General features: G+C 51.0%; 7 protein-coding genes across 7 annotated transcripts; 3 read left to right on the top strand and 4 right to left on the bottom strand.

Annotated features, from left to right (window-relative positions):
- N7489_001730 (histone acetyltransferase TRA1) lies at positions 1-11,756 on the top strand (the record flags this gene model as incomplete). Its single annotated transcript, XM_056707485.1, has 5 exons — positions 1-52; positions 126-283; positions 358-11,025; positions 11,074-11,437; positions 11,509-11,756. 5 exons carry the CDS (start codon positions 1-3, stop codon positions 11,754-11,756), a joined length of 11,490 nt encoding a protein of 3,829 aa, XP_056571787.1.
- Positions 11,757-13,113: 1,357 nt separating this feature from the next.
- On the bottom strand, positions 13,114-14,580 carry N7489_001729 (uncharacterized protein; the record flags this gene model as incomplete). The annotated part of the gene is given in 3 exon segments (XM_056707484.1): positions 13,114-13,556; positions 13,613-14,344; positions 14,361-14,580. The coding sequence occupies 3 exon segments, from the start codon at positions 14,578-14,580 to the stop codon at positions 13,114-13,116; spliced, it is 1,395 nt and encodes a 464-aa protein (XP_056571786.1).
- An 800-nt stretch (positions 14,581-15,380) lies between these two features.
- N7489_001728 (anaphase promoting complex subunit CDC16) lies at positions 15,381-17,746 on the bottom strand (the record flags this gene model as incomplete). Its single annotated transcript, XM_056707483.1, has 2 exons — positions 15,381-17,590; positions 17,650-17,746. 2 exons carry the CDS (start codon positions 17,744-17,746, stop codon positions 15,381-15,383), a joined length of 2,307 nt encoding a protein of 768 aa, XP_056571785.1.
- Positions 17,747-18,581: 835 nt separating this feature from the next.
- Positions 18,582-19,369, top strand: N7489_001727 (uncharacterized protein; the record flags this gene model as incomplete). Its single annotated transcript, XM_056707482.1, has 2 exons — positions 18,582-18,756; positions 18,822-19,369. 2 exons carry the CDS (start codon positions 18,582-18,584, stop codon positions 19,367-19,369), a joined length of 723 nt encoding a protein of 240 aa, XP_056571784.1.
- Positions 19,370-20,546: 1,177 nt separating this feature from the next.
- On the bottom strand, positions 20,547-22,198 carry xanG (cytochrome P450 monooxygenase xanG; the record flags this gene model as incomplete). Its single annotated transcript, XM_056707481.1, has 4 exons — positions 20,547-20,606; positions 20,656-20,812; positions 20,854-21,524; positions 21,605-22,198. 4 exons carry the CDS (start codon positions 22,196-22,198, stop codon positions 20,547-20,549), a joined length of 1,482 nt encoding a protein of 493 aa, XP_056571783.1.
- Positions 22,199-22,964: 766 nt separating this feature from the next.
- On the bottom strand, positions 22,965-23,599 carry N7489_001725 (DUF4149 domain-containing protein; the record flags this gene model as incomplete). Its single annotated transcript, XM_056707480.1, has 3 exons — positions 22,965-23,128; positions 23,188-23,458; positions 23,513-23,599. The coding sequence occupies 3 exons, from the start codon at positions 23,597-23,599 to the stop codon at positions 22,965-22,967; spliced, it is 522 nt and encodes a 173-aa protein (XP_056571782.1).
- Positions 23,600-25,424: 1,825 nt separating this feature from the next.
- On the top strand, positions 25,425-26,089 carry xanC (transcription factor xanC; the record flags this gene model as incomplete). The annotated part of the gene is made up of 2 exons (XM_056707479.1): positions 25,425-25,536; positions 25,581-26,089. 2 exons carry the CDS (start codon positions 25,425-25,427, stop codon positions 26,087-26,089), a joined length of 621 nt encoding a protein of 206 aa, XP_056571781.1.
- Positions 26,090-26,838: the final 749 nt, after the last annotated feature.

Below are 26,838 nucleotides of genomic sequence, written 5' to 3'. Positions count from 1 at the left end.
ATGGAGCGAAACATAGATATCTACGCCAACAAGCTTGGCGACGAGAAGCTGGGTATGTGGACGAGATCTGCACCCACTAGAATTGTTGGCCAGTTCCTGCGCTAACTACCTTGCTATCTAAATAGATGTCAAACACCGAGCCAATGTCGCTACCGAATTACGAGACAATATTGAGCCTCTATGCTCGGGGGCAAGCTATCCCATATTCCTAGCGAAGCTGTGGCCGGTGTTCAAAACTATTTTGAAGGGAGACCCGGTCTTCTTCAGCATGTCTTACGACCAGGTGAGAAAGTTTGGCACAAGCTTGCCCTGGGTGAATGTTGCGCATAATGGGCTAATCACTCTGTCATCCATTAGAAATTACGGAACTGCATCCTTGAAACACTGCACCGATTACCGATGGGCTCGCCTGACGTGGAGCCATACGCCGTCGACATGGTCGACCTGTTGATGGAACTCGCGCGCATCGAGAACGAAGACAATGCGGTGCTATGTATGAAGACAATCATGGACTTGGAGAGGAACCAAGCCAAGGCCACCGCGCACAAGGTGCAGGCTTTCTTGGAGCTTATCCAGGAAATGTTTCAGACCATGGAGCAAGTGGTTCGGGATACCTTTGACACCCCCAACCAGGCCACACCCTCAGGAATGCCATCGACGCCCAATGCAACAGCACAAAACTTTCAATCCCCCCGACCGAGTTCGCCTGCCACCTCAGTGTCAGATCTAGGACCTGATCAGCAGTCGAGCAATGTTCTTCTCAAGGGCATGCAATCGTTCAAGGTCCTCGCAGAGTGCCCGATTATCGTTGTTTCAATCTTCCAGACACACCGGGCATCGGTCCCAGCCAACGTCAAGCTGTTCGTACCGCTCATCAAGACCATTTTGCTGCTTCAGGCGAAGCCGCAAGAAAAGGCACACGCAGAAGCAGCGGCTCAAGGCACAATATTTACGGGTGTGTGCAAGGAAATCAAAAATCGCGCTGCATTTGGAGAGTTCATCACGGCCCAGGTGAAGACGATGAGCTTCTTGGCATATCTATTGCGTCTCTATGCCCATCAACTACAAGACTTCCTTCCTACGCTTCCTTCCGTCGTTGTGCGTCTCCTTCAAGATTGTCCGCGAGAGAAGTCAGGTGCAAGGAAGGAGTTGCTGGTAGCCATTCGACACATAATCAACTTCAACTATCGGAAGATCTTCCTTGAGAAAATCGACGAGCTTTTAGACGAGCGCACTCTCATCGGAGATGGCCTTACTGTCTATGAGACGATGAGACCATTGGCTTACAGCATGTTAGCTGATTTAATACACCATGTTCGTGACCATCTAAGTCGCGACCAGATACGCCGAACGGTTGAAGTCTACACTAAAAACCTTCACGACGATTTCCCTGGCACGAGTTTCCAGACAATGAGTGCAAAGCTTCTTTTGAACATGGCAGAGAATATCTCCAAACTAGAAGACAAGCGTGAGGCGCGGTATTTCTTAATCATGATCTTGGATGCTATCGGTGACAAGTTCGCATCGATGAACCACCAGTTCAAGAACGCTGTCAAGGTCTCCAGGGCGTACAAAGTTTTCCGACAGGACACCGAGCCATGCGCCGAAAACTACCTTGCTGAAAAGGACCAGCCACCGGACTGGGATGAGATTGACATTTTCTCGGCTTCTCCCATCAAGACATCCAGTCCGCGTGATCGTGGAGGTGACCCTGTCTCGGATAACATCTTCCTCTTCCGGAACTTGATCAATGGATTAAAGAACATCTTCCGCCAATTGAAGAATTGCAACCCAGATGACATTCAAATCGACCCGAACAGCGTTCCCATCAACTGGTCGGAAGTTTCGTACGGTTACAATGCAGAGGAGGTCGGTGTAATCAAGAAGCTCTTCCACGAGGGAGCTCGTGTATTCCGCTACTACGGGGTAGACCAGTCTCCCCCTGAGATGAACTACGCATCTCCATTTGACTTCCTTGCAAGCCAATACACTGCCCCAATGTCCCGTGAAGAAAAGGAGCTTCTGGAAAGTTTCGGTACTGTTTTCCACTGCATTGACACCGCAACCTTCCATGAAGTCTTCCATTCCGAGATCCCGTACCTACACGAACTCATGTTTGAACATGGGGCCCTCCTTCACCTGCCTCAGTTCTTCCTGGCTAGCGAGGCTACTTCTCCCGCGTTCTCTGGTATGGTCTTGCAGTACCTCATGGAGCGCATTGATGAGGTCGGGACCTCAGACATGACGAAGGCAAAGATACTCCTCAGGATGTTTAAGCTTTCCTTCATGGCCGTGACGCTGTTCTCTGTGCAAAATGAGCAGGTACTTCACCCGCATGTGACGAAGATTGTAACCAAGTGCATTGAGCTTTCAGTCACAGCCGAGGAGCCTATGAACTACTTCCTGCTTCTGAGGTCTCTCTTCCGAAGCATTGGTGGGGGCCGATTCGAGCTCCTGTACAAAGAGATCCTCCCGCTTCTAGAGATGCTCCTGGAAACGTTCAACAACCTATTACTTGCAGCCCGCAAGCCACAGGAACGGGATCTCTACGTCGAACTTACCCTCACCGTCCCTGCTAGGCTTAGCCATCTTCTACCTCATCTCAGCTATTTAATGCGTCCAATCGTGGTCGCCTTGCGTGCCGACTCTGATCTTGTCGGTCAGGGTTTGCGCACTCTCGAACTCTGCGTGGACAACCTCACGGCGGACTACCTCGATCCGATTATGGGCCCAATAATGGACGAGCTGATGACTGCACTCTGGGATCACCTGCGCCCATCTCCTTACAACCACTTCCACGCCCACACTACCATGCGCATCCTGGGAAAACTTGGCGGACGGAATCGGAAGTTCCTGAACCACCCGCCAGAATTGTCGTTCAAGCAGTTTTCTGATGATAACCCGAGCTTCGATATCAGGTTGATTGGCCCGAACGAGAAACGGCCTTTCCCTGTCGATATCGGTATTGATCTCGCTGCGGGTAAACTCATGGAGGTCCCCAAGACGGACTCCGGAAAAGCTTCGGACATATACTACAAGCAGCAAGCCTACCGCATGCTCAGCTCGCACCTAAAGCTCCAAATTGGTTACGACAACATACCCGAAGACTTGGCAACATCGATCAGACTCCATGCCAATGATCTCTTCGAGAATAAGCCGGGTGCTATGGCAGATATTCTTGACAAGTCAGAAAGGTCGGCCTCTATTCCAAAGAAGATTGCGCAGGAAGCAACAGTGAAGAAACTGATCAAGGCTTGTATCTTTGCCATCACTATCCCTGAGCTCGAGCAAACCGCCACCGCGTTTGTGGCGGATGTTTGCAAGCACTTTGCGCTTGTAGAAGTTGGTCGGGCCTTGGCTCAAGTCCGCCACGGTCGCAAAGCCTTTGACGTTGCAAACGGGGAAGGCCCTGTGTACCTCGATTCTCGAATTCTCGCTGAGGCTTTAGTCGAGTGTTTGTCATCCGATAATGTGCGCGTCCGAGAAGCAGCAGAGCAGGCAATGTTGGTCGTGAAGGATGCAGCGAGTGTGATATTCGGATCACCCGAGAAGGCAGCCAAACTCCCGTTCTTCGTGCATCTGGGACGCATCTTCTGCCACAGCTGCTACAGTGAAGAATGGTTCACCAAAGCCGGTGGCAGCCTAGGAATCAGCCTGCTCTCTACCAAGCTGGACTTGGGAGATACATGGCTCTATGAGCGACATGTCGAGTTTTGTCGGGCTTTAATGTATGTTATCAAGGACACGCCTGCGGATCTCCCTGCTGCCACGAGGCTTCAGTCACAAGAGACAATGACCTTGATGCTGCGACGATGCGGCAAACTCATTCCCAGAGACGATCTGAAGAACGAGAAGAGCCGCTTGCATGCGCTGTCTGGCTTCTTCGTCTTTGAGCTTGCGCACATGAATAAACATGTCCGAGAGACTGCTCGTCGTTGCTTCACAACCCTGAAGGACGTTCTTGGCTGCGAGGTGCATGAGCTTATTCTTCCCGTTAGAGATCGTCTCTTGCAGTCGATCTTCAACAAACCTCTGCGTGCTCTGCCTTTCCCAACACAGATCGGTTTCATCGATGCCATCACGTACTGCCTCGGCCTGCACAACGATATTGTCACATTCAATGAACCGCTGAACCGTTTAATGCTGGAATCTCTTGCCCTCGCTGACGCCGATGACGAATCTCTAGCGTCCAAGCCCAACGAGTTTAAGACTGCAGATATGATCGTCAACCTCCGTGTTGCTTGTCTTCGCCTCCTATCTATGGCAATGAGCTTCTCCGAATTCGCAAACACACCACAGAACACGAGCAGGGCTCGCATAATTTCTGTCTTCTTCAAGTCACTCTACTCAAAGTCACAGGAGGTAATTGAAGCCGCGAATGCGGGTCTGCGTGATGTCCTCACCCAAACGAACAAGCTTCCCAAGGATCTGTTGCAGAATGGACTACGCCCTATTCTCATGAACCTCCAGGATCCCAAGCGCCTCAGTGTTGCTGGTTTGGATGGTCTTGCTCGTCTTTTGACGCTTCTGACCAACTATTTCAAAGTCGAAATCGGTGCCCGTCTGCTTGATCATATGAAGGTCATCGCGGATGATGCGGTACTGCAGAAGGTTTCTTTCAGCCTCGTCGAACAAAACCCAGCCATGAAGATTGTGGCTGCCATCTTCAATATCTTCCATCTGCTTCCACCGGCGGCTACTTCTTTTATGGAGCATCTCGTCAACAAGGTCTTGGATCTTGAACTGAAGCTTCGCAGAACCTCGCACAGTCCATTCCGAAAGCCACTCGTGAAGTATCTCAATCGCTACCCCAAAGAGAGTCTCGCATTCTTCTTTGCGCGCTTCAAGGATGAGCGATTTGGACGATTCTTCGGACAGATCCTGGCAGACCCGGAAAGTGAAGCACTACGGAACGCGATCGTCGCAGACACGGATGGGTTCTCCACTGCCGCCTTTGGTCAAGACGCTGGTGACGGCAAGAACACTGCTGCTATCAACGGAGTCTACGTCGCGCACTCCCTCTGTTCCTACAGTTCAACCAAGCGCTGGTTGGTCTCGCACGCAGAGATGAGAAACAAGCTCCTCAATTCCGGCAGAGACCTGGAGAGGAAGCTCCGTGGTGACAGTTTGCCGGCTGATGAGCGACTCCGAGTGGAGCAAGCTGAAGATCAACTGATGGATATCTTCACCATGTACTTGACGGAGGCCACCCACGATCTTGACTTCCTGTTTGAAGTGATCGATGGACTCTCTGCCGATGAGTTGAAACGCACCCTTGCGCTTCCCAAGTTCATCTATAAGAGCATCATCTCGAATGAGTCCATTGATTACCGGCGCTCTGTTATTATGCGCTGCCTCGACCTCTATGGTCAGAAGAGCTGTCCGCAGAAGACCAAGACTTATGCCTTCCGTCATCTGGTCAACCCGATCTTTGCCATGGACGTTCAGGCTACTTGGAATAACCCTCCAAACACGCCCAAATTGATGGATAAGAGCATGACCGAGTCTATCCAGAGTCGTTTGTGGAAGCCGCAGTTGGCTGATTTGAGCGAGGAGTCTAACCAAGCTGGCGTCGACCACTCACGCATGGAGTTGCTACAACTGTCTGCTTTGTTGATCAAATATCATTCACAAACGGTGCAAGATTCCCGCAAAGACATCATTAAGTTTGCCTGGAACTACATCCGACTTGAGGATATCATCAACAAATACGGTGCCTATGTTTTGATCAGTTACTTCATTGCGCACTATGAGACCCCATTCAAGATTGTGATTCAGGTCTATGTAGCATTGCTCCGGGCTCATCAGAATGAAGGCAGAGCGCTTGTCACGCAGGCTCTTGATGTCCTGGCTCCTGTTCTCCCTACACGAACAACCAGCAGCTCTGGAGCAGAGGCACGGTACCCGTTGTGGGCTAAATGGCCCCGCCGTATCCTGGCCGAGGAAACTGCCAACCTACAGCAGGTTATGAGTATCTTCCAGTTCTTGGTTCGCCAGCCTGATCTTTTCTACGAGTCAAGGGAGCACTTTGTGCCTCTCATTGTCCCATCCCTAGTCAAGATCACTGGTCCACCGAATACTTCCAATGACAGCAAGAAGCTCGCATTGAACTTGATTAGCTTGATTTGGCACTGGGAAGAAAAACGGGCCCAGAACGCCGAGGCCAGCCACTTGGCCAATGGGACATCTGAATCTCCAGTTGCCAGGAAACGCAAGCTGGACGAAGCCCAAGAGCCATCGCCATCCCCCGCTCTTGGTCCTCCCAGTAGCCGCGAACGATCGGACTATACTGTGTCTAATGATTTGCGTGCATCCTTGATCAAGTACCTCATCACGTTCATCACCACAATCCCCGAACGCTTCCTGGTTCCAGCTGCGCAGCTTCGCCAAAAGCCGACCACAAAACAGCAGAACCCTGTACCCACTGGTGAAATGATCAACAAGGCTATTAACCTGCTTCGCAGCCTCCTTTCTCCCGAGTACTGGGGCGATCTAGACATTGACCTCTACCAAAAGGTAACTGAGCCAATCCTAGTGGGTGAGAAGGGTGATAAAGTTGAGGACAAAGTCACGTACATGGTCAACACGCTGCAGGTCGTCAGGGTGCTTATCGCGGCCAAACCCAATGAGTGGATTGCTGCTCGTCTTCCTACTATCCAGAAACTCCTTGAGAAGCCCTTGAAGTCAGACAACCCAGAGATTCAGGATTGTCTACATGGACTAGAAGACGACATGGATGTTTTGCACAAGTTGCCACCACCTGTTCGTCGTGTCCTCGAGGCCATTCCAGATGAACAGCCTGATGACGAGGATGCGATGGACACGGAGGGGACGCCTTCAGAGTTCGGCTCGTATTTGTCTGCCATTGCGACTGAAACGCTGTCTGCTAGCAATTACGTCTCAAGTCTGAACATCTTGTGGACGCTCTCCAAGATAAAGCCCGCCGAGATTGATGCACACATTCCCGCAGTGATGAAGGCATTCTCTACAAAGCTTGCCAAGGAACATGTTGCTGCCTCAACCCAGAATGGCGCCCAGCTGACGAACGGTACTAAGCCCGCTGAAGGGGCTCCCACTACCGATCAACAAGAGTTTGAGATTGGAGTTGACCTCATCCTCAAGACTATTGAGCTTATCTCTGTTAGAATGTCTCATCTTGGCGACCAACGCCGTCCATTCCTGAGCGTTCTAGCACAGATCGTGGAGCGTTCACAAAATATCGAGCTGTGCAGCAAGATTTTGGGCATGGCCGAGTCTTGGATCTTCCATTCCACCGAGTCTTGGCCCACCCTCAAGGAGAAGACGGCTGTTCTGCACAAGATGCTACTTTTCGAATCTCGACCTGATCAGACAATGTTAAAGAAGTTCCTGGATCTTGTCATTCGAATTTATGAGGACGCAAAGATCACTCGGACTGAATTGACAGTCCGCTTGGAGCACGCTTTCCTGATTGGTGCAAGAGCCCAAGATGTTGAAATGCGCAACCGCTTCATGCAAATCTTCGATCGCAGTTTGACTCGCCTTGCGAGCTCGCGTCTCAGTTACGTTCTCACATGCCAGAACTGGGATACTCTTGCGGACTCCTTCTGGCTGGCCCAAGCATCGCATTTGGTTCTTGGATGTGTGGATATGACCACTACTGCCCGCTTGCACCCCGAAGACTTCACCCTGTTCCCTGTCTCATTCCTCTTCGGCAGCGGCGATAAAGATCCGAGGAAGGCCGATATCATGGTCGACAACCAGCTGGAGACTTTCGTCGCAGAGCGTAGACGATTCATGTCGGATGTCGGTGACGTCAGAGTTCGAGATCTGATTGAGCCTTTGTGCCAGCTTCAACACACCGATGCGAATGTTGCCTACAAGCTGTGGACTACCATCTTCCCTCTGTTCTGGTCCACGCTGTCTACTAAAGACTGCATTGATCTAGAAAAAGATATGGTCACATTGCTCACTCGTGAATACCATCATAGACAACTGGACAAGCGGCCCAATGTCGTGCAAGCCCTTCTGGAGGGAACTGTGCGTGCTAGTCCTCGGTTCAAAATTCCTCCCCATGTCGTCAAATACCTCAGCCGAACGTACGACGCCTGGTACACTGCTGCGACCTACCTTGAACAAACCGCCATTAATCCCATCATTGACACGCCTACCGTACGTGAGAGCAACCTTGACGCCCTCGTTGAGGTCTACGCAGGCCTCCAAGAGGACGACTTCTTTTATGGAACCTGGCGCCGTCGTTGCAAGTTCGTTGAAACCAATGCCGCGCTTTCCTACGAGCAACAAGGAATGTGGGACAAGTCTCAACAACTGTACGAGAACGCCCAAATCAAGGCCCGTTCTGGTGCCATGCCGTTCTCACAGGGCGAATACTTTGTATGGGAGGATCACTGGCTAATCTGCGCCCAGAAGCTCCAGCAGTGGGAGATCCTGAGCGACTTCGCCAAGCATGAGAACCTGAACGATCTCTTATTAGAGGCTGCTTGGAGGAACATCGAGAACTGGCAGAGCGAGGGTAACCGCGAGCAGCTCGAGTCATTGATCAAGTCTGTGTCCGATGCTCCAACACCCAGACGCACCTTCTTCCAGGCCTTCATGGCCCTTCTCCAATACCACACGAAGAAGGACAATATCCAGGACTTCAACAGCGTCTGCGACGAGTCCATCCAGCTCTCCATTCGCAAATGGCTTCAGCTGCCAAAGCGTATCACCAACGCCCATATTCCCATCCTGCAGCATTTCCAACTCTTGGTTGAGCTGCATGATGCCAGCCACATCTGTAGCAGCTTGGCTCAGACAAATGAACGAAACTTGGATACCAAGTCCGCCGAGCTCAAGCTGCTTCTCGGAACCTGGAGAGACCGTTTGCCTAATCTCTGGGACGACATCAACACGTGGCAGGATCTCGTCACCTGGCGTCAACACATATTCCAGCTCATCAACGGCACCTACCTCAGTCTTTTGCCTCCGCAGACGAATAATGTGGCCAGCAACTCTTACGCCTACCGCGGATACCATGAAACAGCCTGGATCATCAACCGATTCGCCCATGTAGCTCGAAAGCACCAGATGCCAGAGGTCTGCATCAACCAACTCAGCCGTATCTATACCCTTCCGAACATTGAAATTCAAGAGGCCTTCCTGAAGCTTCGGGAGCAAGCGAAGTGCCACTACCAGAATCCGAAGGAGCTGAACAGCGGGTTGGATGTGATCAACAACACCAACCTCAACTACTTCGGGCCGCAGCAAAAGGCGGAATTCTACACACTTAAGGGCATGTTCCTTGCCAAACTTGATCATGTCAATGAGGCCAACGAGGCGTTTGGAGTTGCTCTTTACTATGATCTCCGCCTTGCTAAGGCCTGGTCTGAATGGGGACAGTACAGTGACCAGCGTTTCAAGGCTGACCCAACTGACTACGAGCTGGCTAGCAACGCTGTTAGTTGCTACCTGGAGGCGGCTGGTCTTTACAAGAGTGCCAAGTCCCGTAAATTGCTCAGCAGAATTCTCTGGCTTCTCAGCCTGGACAACGACGAAGGAAAGATCGCGAGTGCGTTCGAAAACTTCAAGGGAGACACCCCGGTGTGGTACTGGATCACTTTCATCCCTCAACTTCTCACCAGCTTGTCCCACCGGGAGGCTCGCCTCTGCAAGGCTGTTCTGGTCAAAATTGCCAAGTTGTACCCGCAGGCTCTATTCTTCTTGCTTCGCACCAACAGAGAAGACATGCTGAGCATAAAGAAACAGCATGACCAGAAGCAGGAGAAGCTGAATCGGGCCAGGCAGCAGCAGCAACAACAACAACAACAACAGGGATCCTCGCCAAACGCAAAGCCAAATCCTGTTGCTGGTGCTGATAGTTCTCCTGCCCAGAAAGCGCAGGCTTCAGCTGCATCGACCAATGCCTCCCCATCAGTTCCGCCTGCGAACTCTCCCGCTACACAGAATCCCGCTCAGGCACCAAGCCAGTCTCCCGCACAGCCACAAAACCCTATGCAGGCATCCCCACAGGCTGGCCAAACTCCGGGCCAAGCGCAGCAAACTCATCTGCAAGTGCCAGGTCAGACTGGAACACCGCAGCAGAACCAGGCTGCACCTGTGGAGGGCGAAAAGGAACCTCTCAAGAAACCCTGGGAGTACTCGGACGAGATCATGTCTGGGCTTAAGACTGCCTTCCCCTTGCTTGCTCTGTCTATGGAGACAATGGTTGACCAGATCCACAAGAACTTCAAGTGTCCCCCTGACGAGGATGCTTACCGACTCATTGTTGCTCTCTTGAACGATGGACTGGCCTACGTGGGTCGCATGCCTGGATCTTATGCCCAAGACTTCAAGTTGCCCGCCGCAACAGAAGCCAACATCACTCGATTCGCGGAGACAATCCTGCCAGCTCACATTCGCAAGTCTTTTGAGGCGGACTTTGTGACCAAGAAGCCAACCATGAACGAGTACATCCACAAGTTGCGGCGCTGGCGTGACAAGTTCGAGGAAAAGCTCGACCGGAGATCGCAGCACACATTCCTTGAGAACTCTTCACCTCATTTGAGTGAGTTCCGCTTCCTCAAGTTTGATGAGGTCGAGGTTCCCGGCCAGTACCTACTCCACAAGGATAAGAACCAAGACTTTGTCCGCATCGACCGCTTCCTTCCAGATGTGGACCTCATCCGAGGCATTGGTGTCTGTCATCGCCGCTTGAAGATTCGCGGACACGACGGCAGTATGCAGGCCTTTGCTGTTCAGCATCCCGCTGCCCGCCACTGCAGGCGTGAAGAACGTATTCTTCAGCTGTTTAGGATTTTCAATGGGTTGCTTGCGAAGCGCAAGGAGAGTCGCCGCCGCAACTTGTACTTCCACCTGCCTTTGATGGTTCCTCTAGCACCGCACATTCGCTTGGTGCGCGATGATTCCTCGTATATCTCCATGCAGGGAATCTATGAGGATTATTGCCGCCGCAAGGGCATCAACAAGGATGACCCAGTGCTCTTCACTATGGACAAGATGCGATCGTTGGCAGAGACGAAGCAGAACGTAAGTGTTCCATACACCTTCCACATGACAAAAGCTAACAATTCACAGCGCACGCCCGATCAACAACAGGTCCTTCGCACAGAAATCCTGACCGCGATTCAAGACAAATGGGTCCCGAGTACCGTGGTGTTGGAATACTGCCAGCAGACATACCCGGACTTCTCGGACTTCTGGCTCTTCCGTCGTCAATTTGCATACCAGTACGCAGCGATCGCGTTCATGACCTACGTCATGCACATTGGCAACCGATACCCGAACAAAATCATGATATCTCGTTCAACGGGCGATATCTGGGGTGCCGAATTGATCCCCACCATCAACCCAGCCAAGGCGTTCTTCTACAACCCTGAACAAGTCCCCTTCCGGTTCACACCGAACATTCAGACCTTGCTGGGTCCCATTGCGACTGAGGGTGTGTTCGCCTGTGCTATGATGGCAATCGCCCGCTGCCTGACGGAGCCGCGACACGAGCTAGAGCAACAGCTCAGCGTCTTCGTGCGCGACGAGATGATGTTCTGGGCTACGGCCCATCACCGCGGTGTCTTGCCCCCGGACAACTCCGCGACCTGGTCTACAACAACAGTGAAATCATCGTCAACCGTGCTGTCAGTCTTGCCAGCCCGCCGGAGGGTAACTTGCCTGCCAATCAGACCACTATCGATCTGATCTCGAAGGCAGTCAACCCCCAGCATCTGGCGTCGTGCGATGCATTGTGGATGCCGTATCTGTGAGCAATTCTTGTTGCCGGTTTGCGTGTTTCTGTCCTGCCAATTGGCGATGGGAGCTTCCCGTATGGCTATTGTGCTTTCTGTAGTGGTGGTTTCGTCTCTGGGTTTGTTTTTTCTGTTCTGAGCGTGGGCGCTTCGGCGAGGTGCGTGCGCAGCTTTCACGTTACTATGATTGTGATACCGATTTCCTTCCTGTTTTAATACCTTCTACAATGTCTTTGATACATCGGAATATTAGCTCTGGTACTAGTTAACAATTGTTCGATTTGATTGCTCTGTCGATTTCCATGTAACCTGATAACGCCTTCTCAGTGGGTTCAATTGTTGATTTCGCAAGACAAGTACCTAGGTAGAACTACGGGCTTACGTTTCTGGTAGAACAAGATACGGGGGCTGCTAGAGCCAGTACAAGGCACAAGTTAAAAGAGAGAAAAGTTATCCCGATACTTGAAAGCTAAAAAACAAACGCCTGGCACTGCGGCCGGATATCGTAGTCGCATAAAAGCACCGTTAAGGTGCATATCGGGTCAAATCACTGGTCGGTCACTGTTTTTTTCTGACCTAGCCTCTGCTTGCGCTCGAGTCCCTTCGCCTTCATGAAGGACGCAACTTGCTCATTGCTTCCCACCAAGCTTCTAGGTGAAAATTGATGTTTGATTCAAAAATCGACGTCTCGGCTCTGGTCACTTCTGTCTATAGCAGCATCTTTTGACTGATTGGTAGTAGTTTGCCTTTTTTTCTTCTGCCGGTTAGGCCTTTTCTGCCATTCTCAGCCGATTACATCCTACAGCGATTTTTCGAGACCTCGCCGTTAGAAATCGCCCTCGCGTGACTTCGGGGAGGCTTATGTTCTAATATTGCTTCGCTTCGCTCCGCAATTATTGTGTTGTTTATCGTCCGGGAAAGTAGGAGTGAAGCGCCTGGTTCTATGACCTCCTAATGTGGCATAAAGCCGTAAACAGAACATCCAGGACGATGTCAACCCGGGTGATCTATAGCTTGAATATCTGCGAGTCTCACGGCAGACATGCGTGGGAGTGGCTTGAATGCTTTCATCAACGGGTAGGTTGACGAATCCGCCAAAGAGACGTTCAGTCCTGACTTGACTCTATAGTCTTCATCATACACAGCTACCGTTCGTGTTGGAAAAGCTCGAAGCCGAGCGAATGAATTGCACTGTTGCGTAAAGTCCATAAAGCCAAGACAACGGGTGTGATGCCAAGGAAACAAGTGACCCACCAGATGTCACGTGGCCCAAAACGCCTTCTATAAAAAGAAATCAGATCTATCCTGACTTCACAAGATGTTAGGTATTAACACATTATTGTATGTAGTCTGCCGTATCCTCGTCGCGTATCCTTTACAATATAGCCTGCCATTGTTCGGTGATGACAGCCTCAAATTCGTACATCTTCGCGCTCTCCAGAAGCACGAATGATTCGTATCGAAGCCCCCGTTCGCGGCCTTTACGTTCAGACCACTGCTCGACGGTCCCATTCCACACTTCGGCGTAGCCATCGAACAGGGACCGCCAGTAGCAAGCTTCAGCGGCAGGGGTCAGATACCGCTCACGGAAGGTCGTCACGCTGTTGTTGGCGATGCGCCTAGCGGCTTCGGTGTTGCTGACTAGGGGCTCTATCTTCTCGGATAAGTCGCTGAAATCACGCTCGACTTCGACGTAGTTTTGGTTGGGGCCATCTGATATTAACAGATAGTGGTGATGCTGGATGAACTGGAGTTTGTGTGCGACGATGACCGAATTGCAGGCCTGTCGGTATTTTAATGAAGCCGAGTAAGAGCGACCTAAGTAGTTGTCAGCTGGATGCTCCCAAGTCGTAATGAAAAAAAGCCAGACTCACCTTCAACATGCGCAATAAACATATAACGGCAATGATCTTCCATCTTCAGCACGTTGGAGCCCGTGTTCCAATCGACCTGCTTGACATCACCCCACGATTTGCCTCTAGCGGCCTCCATCAACGCGCGTCGCAATTTTGGCGCAAAACTGGGCTTGCCCCGCCAGACCAACTGTGGCGTCTTCTCTGACCAAGGAATATCCATGTGTTTGATTCGTTCCACGACCTGGTCATATGGCCCTATATAATTGTTCCTGTTGTCCCAGGCCCAGAAACTGAAATCCGGCATAAGCCAGACCCCTTCCTCGGAGGGAGTGCGGGAAAAGACCCAGACCGGCCATTCTGAGTTAGTCACATCGTCGACCTTATCTTCCACCGAGAAAACAAATTCAAAGTCGGGTCTCGAAGCTCGTTCCGGGTCGGCGGCCAGCGCACGGTGGATTGAGCTCAATGTCCCCAGGATTTTCCGTCGGTGGTCCTCGCCCTTGGAGCGCGCCGTGACCACGTATAATTGGCCATTGGAGATGAATGCGCGCACCATACCAAGTTGGATCGGGATAGCGTCCAGTTCTACCGACGATAAGCGACCGTGGGAAGACCAAAATTTGCCACCGCGCGCGACATCCTCAAATAAACCGGGGAAGGCAGCTTTACACTGGCTCTTGTTGAGGGTCTCATTGCCACCGTCACGAGTATATTGGAAGGTCCAAGCGGGGGGAGCTGTTTGTTTGTAGGCTGTTTGTTTGTAGACCGGGTTCCGGGCAGGTAAGGCAGGTCGAGCATTGGAAGGTAGTGGAGGATTCACATGCGCAGTGTCCGGCGGGGATTAACTGAGTGAGAATGGGGTGAATGTATTCTCGATCGGAGTTCATGCCAAACCAAATGACGATGATGGCGCTGAAGCTAAAGGCGGTTATGACGCACAGAAGCGACAAGCCGCGTCGCGGGCGAATCGGAAAGGAGGCTGTCATGATAAAGATCCAGACTGGCACGGCATGATCTGGAGAGTTGGATGTCTCTATAGAGTTGTCTTAAAGGAATAAAGAGTTGTCTTAAAGGAATAAAGAGTCTTCAAAGAGTCAAAAAAAGAGAAAGGAAGGGGGGCCGATCAAGCCTGAAACAAGCACCGCCCAAAATGGCAGTGATGCGCAACTATGGACGCGCAACTTCGGACGATCGCCCCTAAGCCTCAACAGTGGAGTGTTGTCATTTTTTTTCTTTTCTTTTTGGTTCTTGGTTTCTTGGTCGCTTTGAAACGGCATTCTATTGAGGGTTTTTGATTGGTTTAACATCATTAGATTGGTTGGACAGGAACAATCCTCCGAGATGCAAAAGAGAAGGTAAAGAGAAAAGAAGACAAGAAGACAAATGCCACCAAATCCCCGTGGACCCTTTTTTTTCTTCCCGCCCTCGGCCCTGGGGAAAGCTTGTTGATCATATTTGGGCCATGTGGGTGGTTTAGAGGGCATTCAGGACATCGTATGTCCTAATATTTGGATCTACATTTGCCCTGAATATCTAATAGACGAGAAACACTATAAAAACTAGTCTTGTAGGCTAAAAAGTCTAAAAATCAGGAGAGGACTTTGATCATTTCCAGTCCATCAGACTAGATACTAGGTATAAGCATTGTCTCTAACAATGTCTGCTTGATCGTCTAGTATGCATTAACCAATTGCCCAACAGCCAATTTTCCCTGCCAACAGAAACACCCGCTGGAATGCATGGAAGATAACGCAAAATATCAACTGGAAAGGATCCAAAAGCCCCATCATTGTCCAGAATGACTCCGCCCATGTCTTATTCCTCGGCGACCATTGGATGGAGCAGGCGTCTGATTGGCATCCATATCCGGGGTAGCAGGTATTGCTGGTCGACGTTGTCGGCTATGTCGCACACGGCCGAGGGCTCGGCGCAAAAGCCCGTCAGCTTCGTCGTCAAGATCCATTTCAACCTTTTCATCTTCGGCCGCGGGCGTGGAGACCTGGACCACCTCCTCCGTCCATCCTTCCACAACGGGCTCCTGACGTCCACGTCGTCGAGACATCTCTTCTGGGAGAACTCGTTCTTTGCCCTTGTGTTCACGAGATCGAGTAGATCCCCGGCGCTTGGAGGAGGCTGCACTAGCTTCTCGCATACTCTCCTCGAAAGTCGTGCGGTCCTTTTGTCGCCCCTCCATGGCCCAGAGTTCGAGTGCACGAGAAAGTAATGTACCGGCCACGCCCGCACCCCCGGCTGCATCGCCCCCGCCACTCGCTCCCAGTACACGCACAGCCTCATGCAGGGCAGTCACCGCGTCCGTGGTTCTTCCCAGCTCCAGTAATACAAGGCCACGAGATGTATGAAGGGAACCGATCAGACCCCGATCTTCGTAGCCCCCAACCCCAGATGCGGTAGCGATCGCCGCTGAGCCGCCCGCCCCACCACCCAGAAATGGTGAGTAGCCCATGCTACTCCCTCCTGCCCCCGCACGGAGACATTCGTCAAATTCACGAAGCGACTCCGACAGACGGCCCATGCGACGGTACGCATGACCTAGGTTCGCACGTGTAGCCACCCAGGCACTGGGTTCGCAGTGGAGAGAAGTAGCCAAAGCCAGTGCTTGCCCAAACAACCCGATGGCGTCGCTAAGATTATTCTGGTGGTAAAAGACAACCCCAAGCTCGTTAAGGACCAGTGGGTCCCCGCCGACGGCGGACACGATCCCCGAGGGATTAGGCGGGAGGGAAGGCACAGAGCCGGGGGCAGCTCCAGTCGACATAGCGTGAGCGGCACATAGATATTCGTGCGCCAGAGACATGTTATTGAGGGCGAGATGTTGCATTCCTAGGAAGAGTTGGGGAAGATGGCTTCCCTGGAAAAGTCGAGCAGCAGTGCTATACGCCGCGATAGCTTGGTCATGTTCGCCCTCTGCGGCAAAGGTATGCGCGAACCCAATCCAAGCCGGCGCCGAATGTGGATCTAGCAGTGATGCCTTCGAGAAGAAGCGCCGCGCCTCGGCCACCTTCGATACTGACAGATAGTAGACTCCAATTGCTAGGTATGTGTAAGGTTCCTCCGGGGAATGATCCGCGAGCATGTGGGAGAGTAGGAATAGGGCATTCGTGGCACCGGTCTCGTAAAGACAAGCCAAGTGGAGTGGATAAATGGCTGGAGCATGTCCAAGATTGTTCTGTGCCGGGATGCTGGGATTCGGGGAGGACAGGTCGGTTGATTGCGAGGTGGAGAGGATAGAGGACGTCAATTCCAGAGCTTCTGCAAACCGACACTGCGTATACAAAGCTTCGGCGCGGGATAAAAGGATATCGGGGTTCTCTGCAAGATTATAATGGGTGGATAGGGTTTCAGTGGCGTCGGAGAGTATGGTAGGGGAGGAGTATTTGGATAGACGGGTCGTGTAAAGCATCTTCGTAAAGTGGGCGGCCTCTTGTGCCATCATGGGATCTGGAGATGAGATGGAATCAAAGTCCAATGATTCCAGGAATTCCAATTCCTCCGTCGGGGACATTAAAGAGTTCTTCATGAGCTGGTCGAATGCTTCAAAACACTGTACGTCAATCCGCACGGCATCCTTGTAACAGTCCCGGGCACGATCAAATGCATTCTGCTTGGCGAAGCAAAGCCCCCGTAAATAGCACATGGCGGCTTCGAACCGTACATTGTTGGCATCCTCACGTTCTCGCTCCTCGGCTCGATCGCTGCGTGGAGTCGCGCTCTTCCCATTGCGCAGTGTTACGTGGCTTTGGTGCTGGATCTTGCGCCGGGTGTGGTTATTTCGGATGAGGTCCGTGGGGTTGTGTTCACCGAGAATGGAGAGAGCCTGTTCGAATTGGTTCTGTTTTATGTAGCAGTGTGCAGCAAGGTAGCGGCAGGCTGTGCTTCGAGAGACGAGATCCTTGCGGGAGAGAAGGGCTAGGGCGCGCGTGAAGTTGTTATTCGAAAAATGTACTTGAGCCAGCCAAAACGCGTCGGAGTCACTGTCTTCACCGGCAAGTCAGTATCGCTTGTACCGATGAGTGTATCATGCTTGTAGTCCTTACTGGTAAGCGCCAGGACTTTGTCCCCAATGTAGATTGCGGAATCATGCTGACCACGGTTTAACGCGTCCTGACGCCAGGAGCGTAGAAATCTTTCCATATCGACAGACGAAATTCAAGGAAGGGGATTTAGAAAGAGAGCATTGATCTTCCCGTTTAGAATCCGGAGATACCCAAGCAATGGGAGTCGCAACTTTCGCATGAGCGGGTCCTTCCTTGCCCTCCAGGGCTACTTTTGAACCAAATAGTGGCCCGTGCGTGCTTGTGAATTGATGTACAACATACGAATGGACTCTCTCTCTCTACACATGGCAATATGTAGGTTACCAGTTGACACTGTGTGGGCCGGGGGGAATATAGTGGGTTAAGGAAACATTCCATCTTCAATGAAAGGCTACATATCCATTTAATATACGAGTATATAGGCCAATTCTTATCTCGGTGCCACGTGACTACAAGCCCTGAAGCATCCAAGTCATATGTATTCTTCTGCACAGTTCAATACATACATATGTACGTACCTAGGTAGCCTTAGTTCAAATTTGCACGAGGAAATGGATACTTCGTTGCCTGGCACCTTCCTTATACGGAGACTTGGTTAACTAGAGCATGTGAGCATGTGACTCTCGTGACCGAGGCTTATCGACTTGTCGACTTGTCGACTTGTCCGCTTATCGCTTATCGCCTTTATCGCAATCGGTCTTCTAGGCACGTGATGTTGAAGATGAAGGATAAAGATAAAGACCAAGTGAGTTCTCATCTCCCTCTCTACCTTTACAACCTCCTTTCGCCACCCCCCAAAAAAGCAGTATGGCTGAGCGAAAGGTCCTATCGAAGTATTACCCCCGGATTTCGATCCCTCGGCAATCGCGAGCTCGTCCAAGCGCTCTCGTAAGGATGGCAAAGCTGAGTCGAAGCTCTCCGCGAGCCGTCTCATGACACCCTTCTCGATGAAGTGTACTCACTGCGGCGAGTTCATTCCGAAGGGTCGCAAGTTCAACGCGCGCAAGCAGACCTTGGACGAGCGGTACCTTTCTATTCCAATTTACCGATTCCATATTCGTTGCACTCGATGCAGCGGCGAGATCACCTTCCGCACTGATCCTAAGAGTAAGTTTGCAACTCATGCCACTAGCACCTCGATTTTTCACCAGAAAAACTAATTCCATTATCAGACAACGATTATCAGTGCGAGAGCGGCGCAAAGCGCAACTTCGAGGTTTGGCGCGACGAGACGGATGAGAAGTACAACAACGAGACTGAGGAGCAGACCCTCGACCGACTCGAGAGGGAGCACGGCGCAAAGGAAGAGCAGCTGGAACGTGACAAGATGGCTGAACTCGAAGACAAGATGCTCGACTCCAAGCGCGAGATGCAAATTGCCGACGCCCTTGACGAAATCCGAACCCGCAATGCGCGCATCGAGCGCAACGAGGCCCGTGCCGGGGACGCCGCCATCGCTACTGTTCAGGAGAAGATCGACGAGGACGCCCTTCGACTTGAGAGGGAGGCTGCCGAGGACGCCGAGGCTCTTCGTCAGTTCAGGGCCAAGCAGCATGCCGCCAAGCAGGCCAAGCTGGACGAAGAGATTGCTGAGTTTGAACGTCAGCGCAACGCCCCGTGCGATGGATCGTCCTGGCGCAAGGAGCTCATGGAGAGACGCGCCGAGTTGAGAGCCAGGAGGCTCGCGCGCAAGCAGAGACTAGGTCAGCAAAAACAGTGACCGCCAAGTCCCGATATGCACTGTACTGATGCTTTCATGCGATTATGATATCCGGCCGGCGCGCCAGGCGTTTTTTTTTATCTTTCAAGTATCGAGATAATTTTTCTCTCTTTTAACTTTTGCCTTGTACTGGCTGTAGCAGCCCCCGTATTTTGTTCTACCAGAAACGTAAGCCCGTAATTCTACCTGCTTTGGTGTCAACACCATAATTTGACCACTGGAACCACTCGAAAGGCGTTGTTATGTCCTTACTTCACCGACTTGTTGCTTTATCATCTGCATAGCACTATGGCCAGAGAAAGGTTTGTACATCTACATAGTCAAGTCTTTATTGCTGAGCGTTAGCGAAGCACCCCATATCATAAGGGGGTCGTATGTGTGTCACGTGACCTTGGTCTTCTCTTATGGGTCCCGAAAAATGAGGTAGCTCGGTGAGGGCCTCAAATTCTAATGTCATGTGATCTATTGCCGGCAGAACTTCTTAGTGTCCAAATGCTCTACCAATCAGATATGTGACGTCACGTGACTTAGTTTGTGCTAGCCTAGGTGCTGACCTAGCTGCTGGCCTAGATGCTGGCCTGGATGCTGGATGCTGGCCTCGGTGCTGGCCTCGGTGCTGGCCTCGATACTGGCCTCGGTGCTGGCCTCGGTGCTGGCCTCGGTGCTGTGCTGGGTGCTGTGCTGGGTGCTAGCCTAGATACTGGCCTACCTATCTATCTTATTTTCTAGAGTATCCTATATTCTATAGTGGTATCTCTATTAGGTTATAAGCCTCTATCTCCGAAGCCTCTATCTTATAATAAGCGTGACGCTAAGCCTATAGATATCCGTAGAGTACTTAGTATAGTCTCTACCAATGCACTAAGATAAGCGCTTGAAAAGTACGGATTAAGCTAACGCTCAGCAACAGAGGCTGGGGGTCCGGGGCGGGGGGGGGGCCCAAAGCCCCCAGGTATAGAGACTTGTTCGTCTAACTCTTCAAAATGGATATGGTACGAGAGTCATCTTACAAAAATCGGACAATCCAGCAACTTGTCCCTATTTTGATGTCCATACTTCTTTGATTATATGGAGTGCTTCCTCTTATTCTAGTCGCTCATTCTAGCGCTTTAATCCTTTATTTCATGTCGACCTACCGATCTGAAACCAAGCATCCATCAACCGGCACTCAGTGTATTCACGAAGACTCCAACTCGGTCAAGATAACCCGACAACCCAGCGGCGCCAGAATCCCACCCTGTACAGATCAGCATCCATCGTCAAAGCCCAGGAAAAGAACAACATACCGGCGTCATCTTCAACCGATACTCCGGATCAACAACCCATCTCACTCTCCCCAACAAAACAAACAGCAGAATCTTCACCTGCAACAACGCAAACCCCTGTCCAAGACACTTCCGCTTATGCGCATTAAACGGAATATACGTTCCACGGACCGTCTCCCTCCGAAACCGTCCCTGCATCTCCTCCACCGTCTCCCCCACCTCTCAGCCCGGAACTCGCGCGCATCCTCCCCCCATACATCCGGGTTACTATGCACCGCCCACGCATTCCACCCCACAAACGTCCCCTTCGAAATGGGAAGTTCGCCACCCAGCAGCGCAGGCTGCAACGCAACCCGGTTAATGAGCTGACAGACAGGCGGGAAGAGACGAAGTAGCTCCAGCACCACGGCCGTTAGGTAGGGGAGACTGTTGATGATTTCCTGGGATGGATCCGGGTGCGTCTTGGCTGTAGCGAGGATCTCCTCTCGTAGTCGATCTTGGATGTCGATTCGTGTGCCCAGTTGCCAGAACATGGATGTTACCAGTTGCTGGGCGTTTTCGTGGGCTGTTAGGAAGGTTATCTTTAGATTGTCGCGGAACTGTTTCTCGGTTATCCGGCCCGACGTGTATGCTTCGCCTAGCATGTGTGAGACCATTTCTTCGGATTTGGTTGGTTTGCTCTGTGTGCGTTTGTGCAGCATCGCCATTATCATTGTGTATAGTCGGTTGTCGAATTCGTGCATTATGTTGTAGGCGCGTTTGCGGGATGGGAGGAGCCAGGGGAAGTGGTCGAGATCTGGGAAACTGAAATACATTGGTTTGAAGAGGGTTGCTTTGATGATGGATTGGAGGGCTTCGATTCGGACGGCGCCGTTGGGTAGACCCAGGCTCTGGTGTTTGTTAGCTTTTCAGCTGCGGCATTGGAGAGTGATATTCGTCGGAGAGGTCAGGACGAGGCTGAACTCGATACCTTGAAATCCAAGTCCAGGAAGTTCTCGCCCATCACATCCACAGCCCATTTCTGCACATCTGCCATGACCAGGATGCCTTTATTCGGTCCAGTCTCTTTCTGTAAATCGATCAGAATGTCCACCAGCTTTCTCGACTGCTTCAGCAAAGACGTCGTCTCGAAAACCTTCTTCTGCAACCCGGCCTTCATAATACCGGTATAAAGCTTCCAATTCTCGCCATGCGAATTGATGATGTTATCGCCGACTAGCGTCGCAATCACGGCGTGTGGGATCTTCTTCTGGCTTCCGGCTTTCGCATATATTTGTTCATTGCGGAACATATCGGTTAACCAATCTGGTCGTGAAACGAGTACACTCCATCGTCCACCGAACCAGACTAGCACGGCACCGTGCTTCTCCAGTGGAGCCCTGAACCATCGTTCGTAGATCTCGTCTTGGCCCATGGAGGACCAGAGACCGAGGATTGAGACGTAGATTGGGATCCTAGGGAGGTTTGGGAGTGATCGTGGGACGTGGAGGTACCAGATTAGGAAGAAGAGGGGTGCGAGGAGGAGGGTTAGGAGTGTGGAGAGGAATATGGATGGTGAGGCCATGTTGTAGGTTTGGTGGATTTCGTGGGAACCGGAATCAAGGAGGTTAGAAAAGGAATCTGCTACTCTCTCGCTGGTACTATATAGCGAGTTAGGTGTCTACCTGGCACTCCGTGCCCTAATGCACCTGGTGTCAGCGGAAGTCAACATGGCTCCGCTGATGTCACACTGTCCACTGTGACTTTCTTTGGTCAAAGTTATGCTGTATGTTACTATTAGGTGGCCTTGGTTCTGGTATGACTTGGTATATTGGGTTTGAAATGTGGTGGTTGTTCGCGCAAGGTTTCTGGGTAGTGAGAGATATACGTACATTGAAAAGTACCGAACGTAAAAACGTGCTCAATCTTGTTCCTTGATTGATTTTGTCATCGAGGCCAAGGAGATCCCAGTGGTCTCCAGATGACCAAGGTTATAGTGTGGCTTTCGGAGACAACTTGGGGACAAGGAGTGGGCTAAGAGTCGCTTGGTCTGGGGGATCCCCTAGTGGATATCATATCCTCATTCTGCATGGGAGCAACACTAGATCGAATAGCTACAATATAAAACGACAGCCGTCTTTAGGTAGTCTGATATCATTCAAAGGAGAAAGTTATTCCCGTCTTAGATACGGGGATCAGTTTATTTTCAGAAAAAGAGAGTTGAGATGTAGATTGAAAGCAAAATGATATCAACAGCCAAAAGGAAATATGACATGAACGCGTCATTCTCGAACCTGTGACTACAAGTCACATATGCACCAAAGTTACGCAAGGTAGACGATAGATGTTGTCTAGAGCCCTGCCAAAAGTGTAGCAGACAGGGAGAATCCGTAAAATACAGTAGCTATCATGGCGAGAGCGTTCAAATGGATGGCCATTGCGTGATTTCGCGAAAAGGTTCGGTTAGCCCGGTGCACCTTTGACCCATCGGAATCAGCATCCGTGTTCTCGCTTTCTGTGGGTAGAAAGTATGTTAGCCGTATAGTCAAACGAGGCGGATCTAGGTAAACCCACCTTGTAGTGCCCTCCTGACCAACGTCGCAGTCGTCGTCCGAGGCCCGTAGATGAACCAATTTAGACATCCGGTCAAACCGGCGACAGCAAGAGGGGCCACACTCCACGGGTCTTGTACCAGTGATAAGATACTATATGGTGGGTGTGTTGCGGCGGTCAGGGCTGTGAGTCCGACTTGCGTTCCGAAGTAGACGGGGAAAAGGCGCTTTTGGAGGATGATGAACTCCTTCATTGGTAAGGCTTGGTAGCATATTTTTGTGTTGATGAAGCTCTGGATGTGGTCAGTTGCAAGTTTTGTTGGTCTCTTCGAGAACAGGAGACGTACCTGATAGAGCTCTGTTCCGAGGAGAGCTCCGTAGGAGAGAAGATGATATGGGAGGAGGTTTCCCACCGTCTTGAGAAAAGACTCCATCCTGTCAAGTTAGTCTGGTGGTAAAATGAGACTTGATGCGACTGGGAGAGGAGAAGATGGTAGAGTCGAAGAGTTGGAGAATTGGAGAGAGTGTGGTACTGTTTGGGGTGGCTCGGCTGTCAACGGAATCTCTGACGGACAGAATACGGTGTATTTTACCACCAGACCATAACTACCTATATATGTTTAGGGGGCCATATCCCAGTCTGACAGAATCCTTGGCTGCTTACTGGGATGTCGACCAACGCAGTCAAGGCTGATGTTGGTTTTGTCTTTGTATTCATACTGATATTGGCTTATTTTCCATATATTCTACTATAACACGAGACTATACGACTGGATTACTGCACAAGTTCCTTTCCATTCCAGACGGTCACTGTGCAGATAGAAAACATAAATCACTGGGATAAACCATCTCTGCATGCAGTTACACAAAGGCATTTGCGTTCCAGAATGCAATCCAGCGACAAACCAAACCGGATCTTCCGTCCCTACGGCCGGATCTCACATGCATATATCCCGGGAGGATGGAAGACCGATTACAATGGAATATAGAAGTGCCCTAGGTTCATGAAAGAAGTCCATGGACACTCTAACCTGTTGGACGGAGGATGGGAAATCAGGCCATCTATGACGCCACAGCATAAGTGGCTTCTCTAGGAGGCTCCCAGTACCACAGAATTGGACGCTTGAACGGATTGAGAACAATTGAGAAAGTAATTTGGAACTGGAATGATAATGTGACCTTCCTTAAACCCAGAGTACGAGATGGTATAAGATAACTAACGGTTTGGGTCAAGCCCGGAGTATATCCAGCGTGAGTTCATTCTTCTTGCAGTATCGAGGGGCCATGGCCCGCCATGTCTTATTTTTAGACTTCAGATTGGACCTTGTGCTAGTGTACTAGCCTCGCAGCTGGTTGTCTGTCACCATAGCCCTGGCCTCCCTGTCTTTCTATGAGCTGTTGATGAGTCTGACCTGGAAACAGCTAAAGCCCAATGGGAGCTCGTCTGTCTGGTTTATCCTCAGCTTGAACACAAGATCACGGCGATTGCCCTTGCCACGTGGAGCCCGTGTAATCAGGTCGATATGGGCTGAATACGGAGATGCCCAAGTCTACAAGATGGTACTTTCATGCCAACATGTGATGTGAAGTATAAGTAGGCGGGGATAATCGTCCAAAGTACCGGGCCAAAGTATGTTACCACTGAGGGAAAAGGTAGCACGGTCTTGCCACGTCAAGGGGCCTAAAACAAGGTTGCTGGGCTCCGACACCGTCTTCGAGCCTTCGAGCTGGATCAGAGCTGGGGGTTTCGCGGGCTGTCCTGTCCAGACTGTTGGAAAGCAATGAGGGAATTCAGGGCATCGCCATGTCCATGCACATGTCCAAGCCAGGGATAGCCTCTGATTACACCTCGTACGACCATCCTGAAACCTTCGCCCAGAATGCCCAAGTCTGCACAAGAGCCTTGTCCCCATGGAGTCGAGAAGCTGAGAAAAGCAGGTAGTTTGACATGGCCAGACCCAACATCATCACGCGGCTGAAAAGGCAGAGAGTGAACCAGTGGCTTTCAGACCGAATCACTGATCACCGAAGATCTGTTGTACAGACTGCGTCACACAGTGAGATCAGGCGTAATTTTCCCTCGTGGGCGCACGGCCGGTATAAAGGAAAGAGAGGCCGACGATGGATCTTTTGCTCTTGAGTTTCCGCCCTTAACACTTCGAGACTCGAAATCTCTGCTGATGGAATTTATACGAGAGATGCAACATCCTCGGCCTTGAAAATATCCCCCAAGGCTATAGCACAACAACCCTCCTCAAGATGAAGATAGAAGATCAATCTACGAGCCCCAAGGACGAGGATATTCTCAGCCAAACGCAAGATCCGTTGGAAAGAAGGAGATTACAGAATCGCCTTTCTCAAAGAAACCACCGTAAGACATCGCCCAAACAGAGAAGACAACCCCGAAACTGACAGAGTCAGGCCGCAAGATCAGGGAACGCATTGCAAAGCTTCAAGAGCGCGTTATCGCTAACGAACTGAGAGCTGCAGCTGCCCTCAATGGATGGGACCAGTCATATAACCCCTCACTCTTCCCAAGGCCTCACTCATCCTCGGAGAATGAACTCGGTCTTGCCTCGCGAGATGTCTCCCCTTTCATCCCAGACCAATGTACTTCATTCATGCCACCATATCCTCCATTCCCGCAATCATGGTCAAACGACTTGAACACATTCCCACAACACGGATATCCAGGCGATCTATCCCAATTCACTGGAGTCACCGAAACAAGCCCAATATCTCCTGCAACGACGGCACCAGCACACAACGGCATGTCACCACCCACCTCCGGTCTCGGTGGGGATACATATCGGGAAATGATAGGTACCCCGGACACCTTGATGCCAGACTCCCTGTCTACATCAGCGCCCAATCAGCCGCTGTACTACGTTGCAACCGGTCAGTACTCCAACTACATGGTATAGTTATCATGTGAACCAACTGACAAGAAGTAGAAGAGGCATTGCCGCAGATCATCCAAGTTATCAACACCATGTCCCCCCAATACAAAGTGATCGTTCTGGTTCCCCCGAGTCCCCTGCATCGGCTTCCATGGCTTCGTTCCCTTCACCGACCTCCCCCTATGGCGCTGGCCATAACGGGCCCGATCATGGTGCTGCAGCACAGCAGCCTACCTCACAAAATCTGGCTTGTCTTTGTAATACTCAGAATATTCACTCTGGTCCTCCTGCGCACTCTGTTTCACGACCATGGATGGGTGCGGGATCATATGGGCAAATTTGTCCTTTACACAAGTCGGCAAATTCTGTTCACTCGAGGGGAGCCTTTCCTGTTAGGATGGTGTGAGTCTGTTGTTGCTGTCTATAAAGATAGAGGTGGTAGAGTAGGGGTCTACAGTGGGATATACACCAAGAATGGGCATGGATAAATTGTGCATATATCACAATCTCTACTGTCTAGAAAACAGTGTCTCTAGCCGTTTCGACTTTGGATATCGATAGTGAGAGTCTCAATAGCGGCCTGGAACAGATAAAGTATTAGGTTGACCATATAAACGAGAATGCTTTGGTGTAAACTTATGGCCTTAACTAGATTGAATTGGGCCTCGTAAAGAAAATAAGAGAAGAAGGTAGAAAATGGCATTAGTACATACAATCTTTATACCCCATGTCCACACAATTAGGCAGACTACAGGAGCGAAGGGGAAGAAGAT

Source organism: Penicillium chrysogenum, assembly GCF_028827035.1.
Source record: "Penicillium chrysogenum strain IBT 35668 chromosome Unknown utg000001l_segment0_segment0, whole genome shotgun sequence".
In the NCBI taxonomy this organism is placed as follows: Eukaryota; Fungi; Ascomycota; class Eurotiomycetes; order Eurotiales; family Aspergillaceae; genus Penicillium; species Penicillium chrysogenum.
This window is presented reverse-complemented; position numbering and strand designations above follow the sequence as displayed.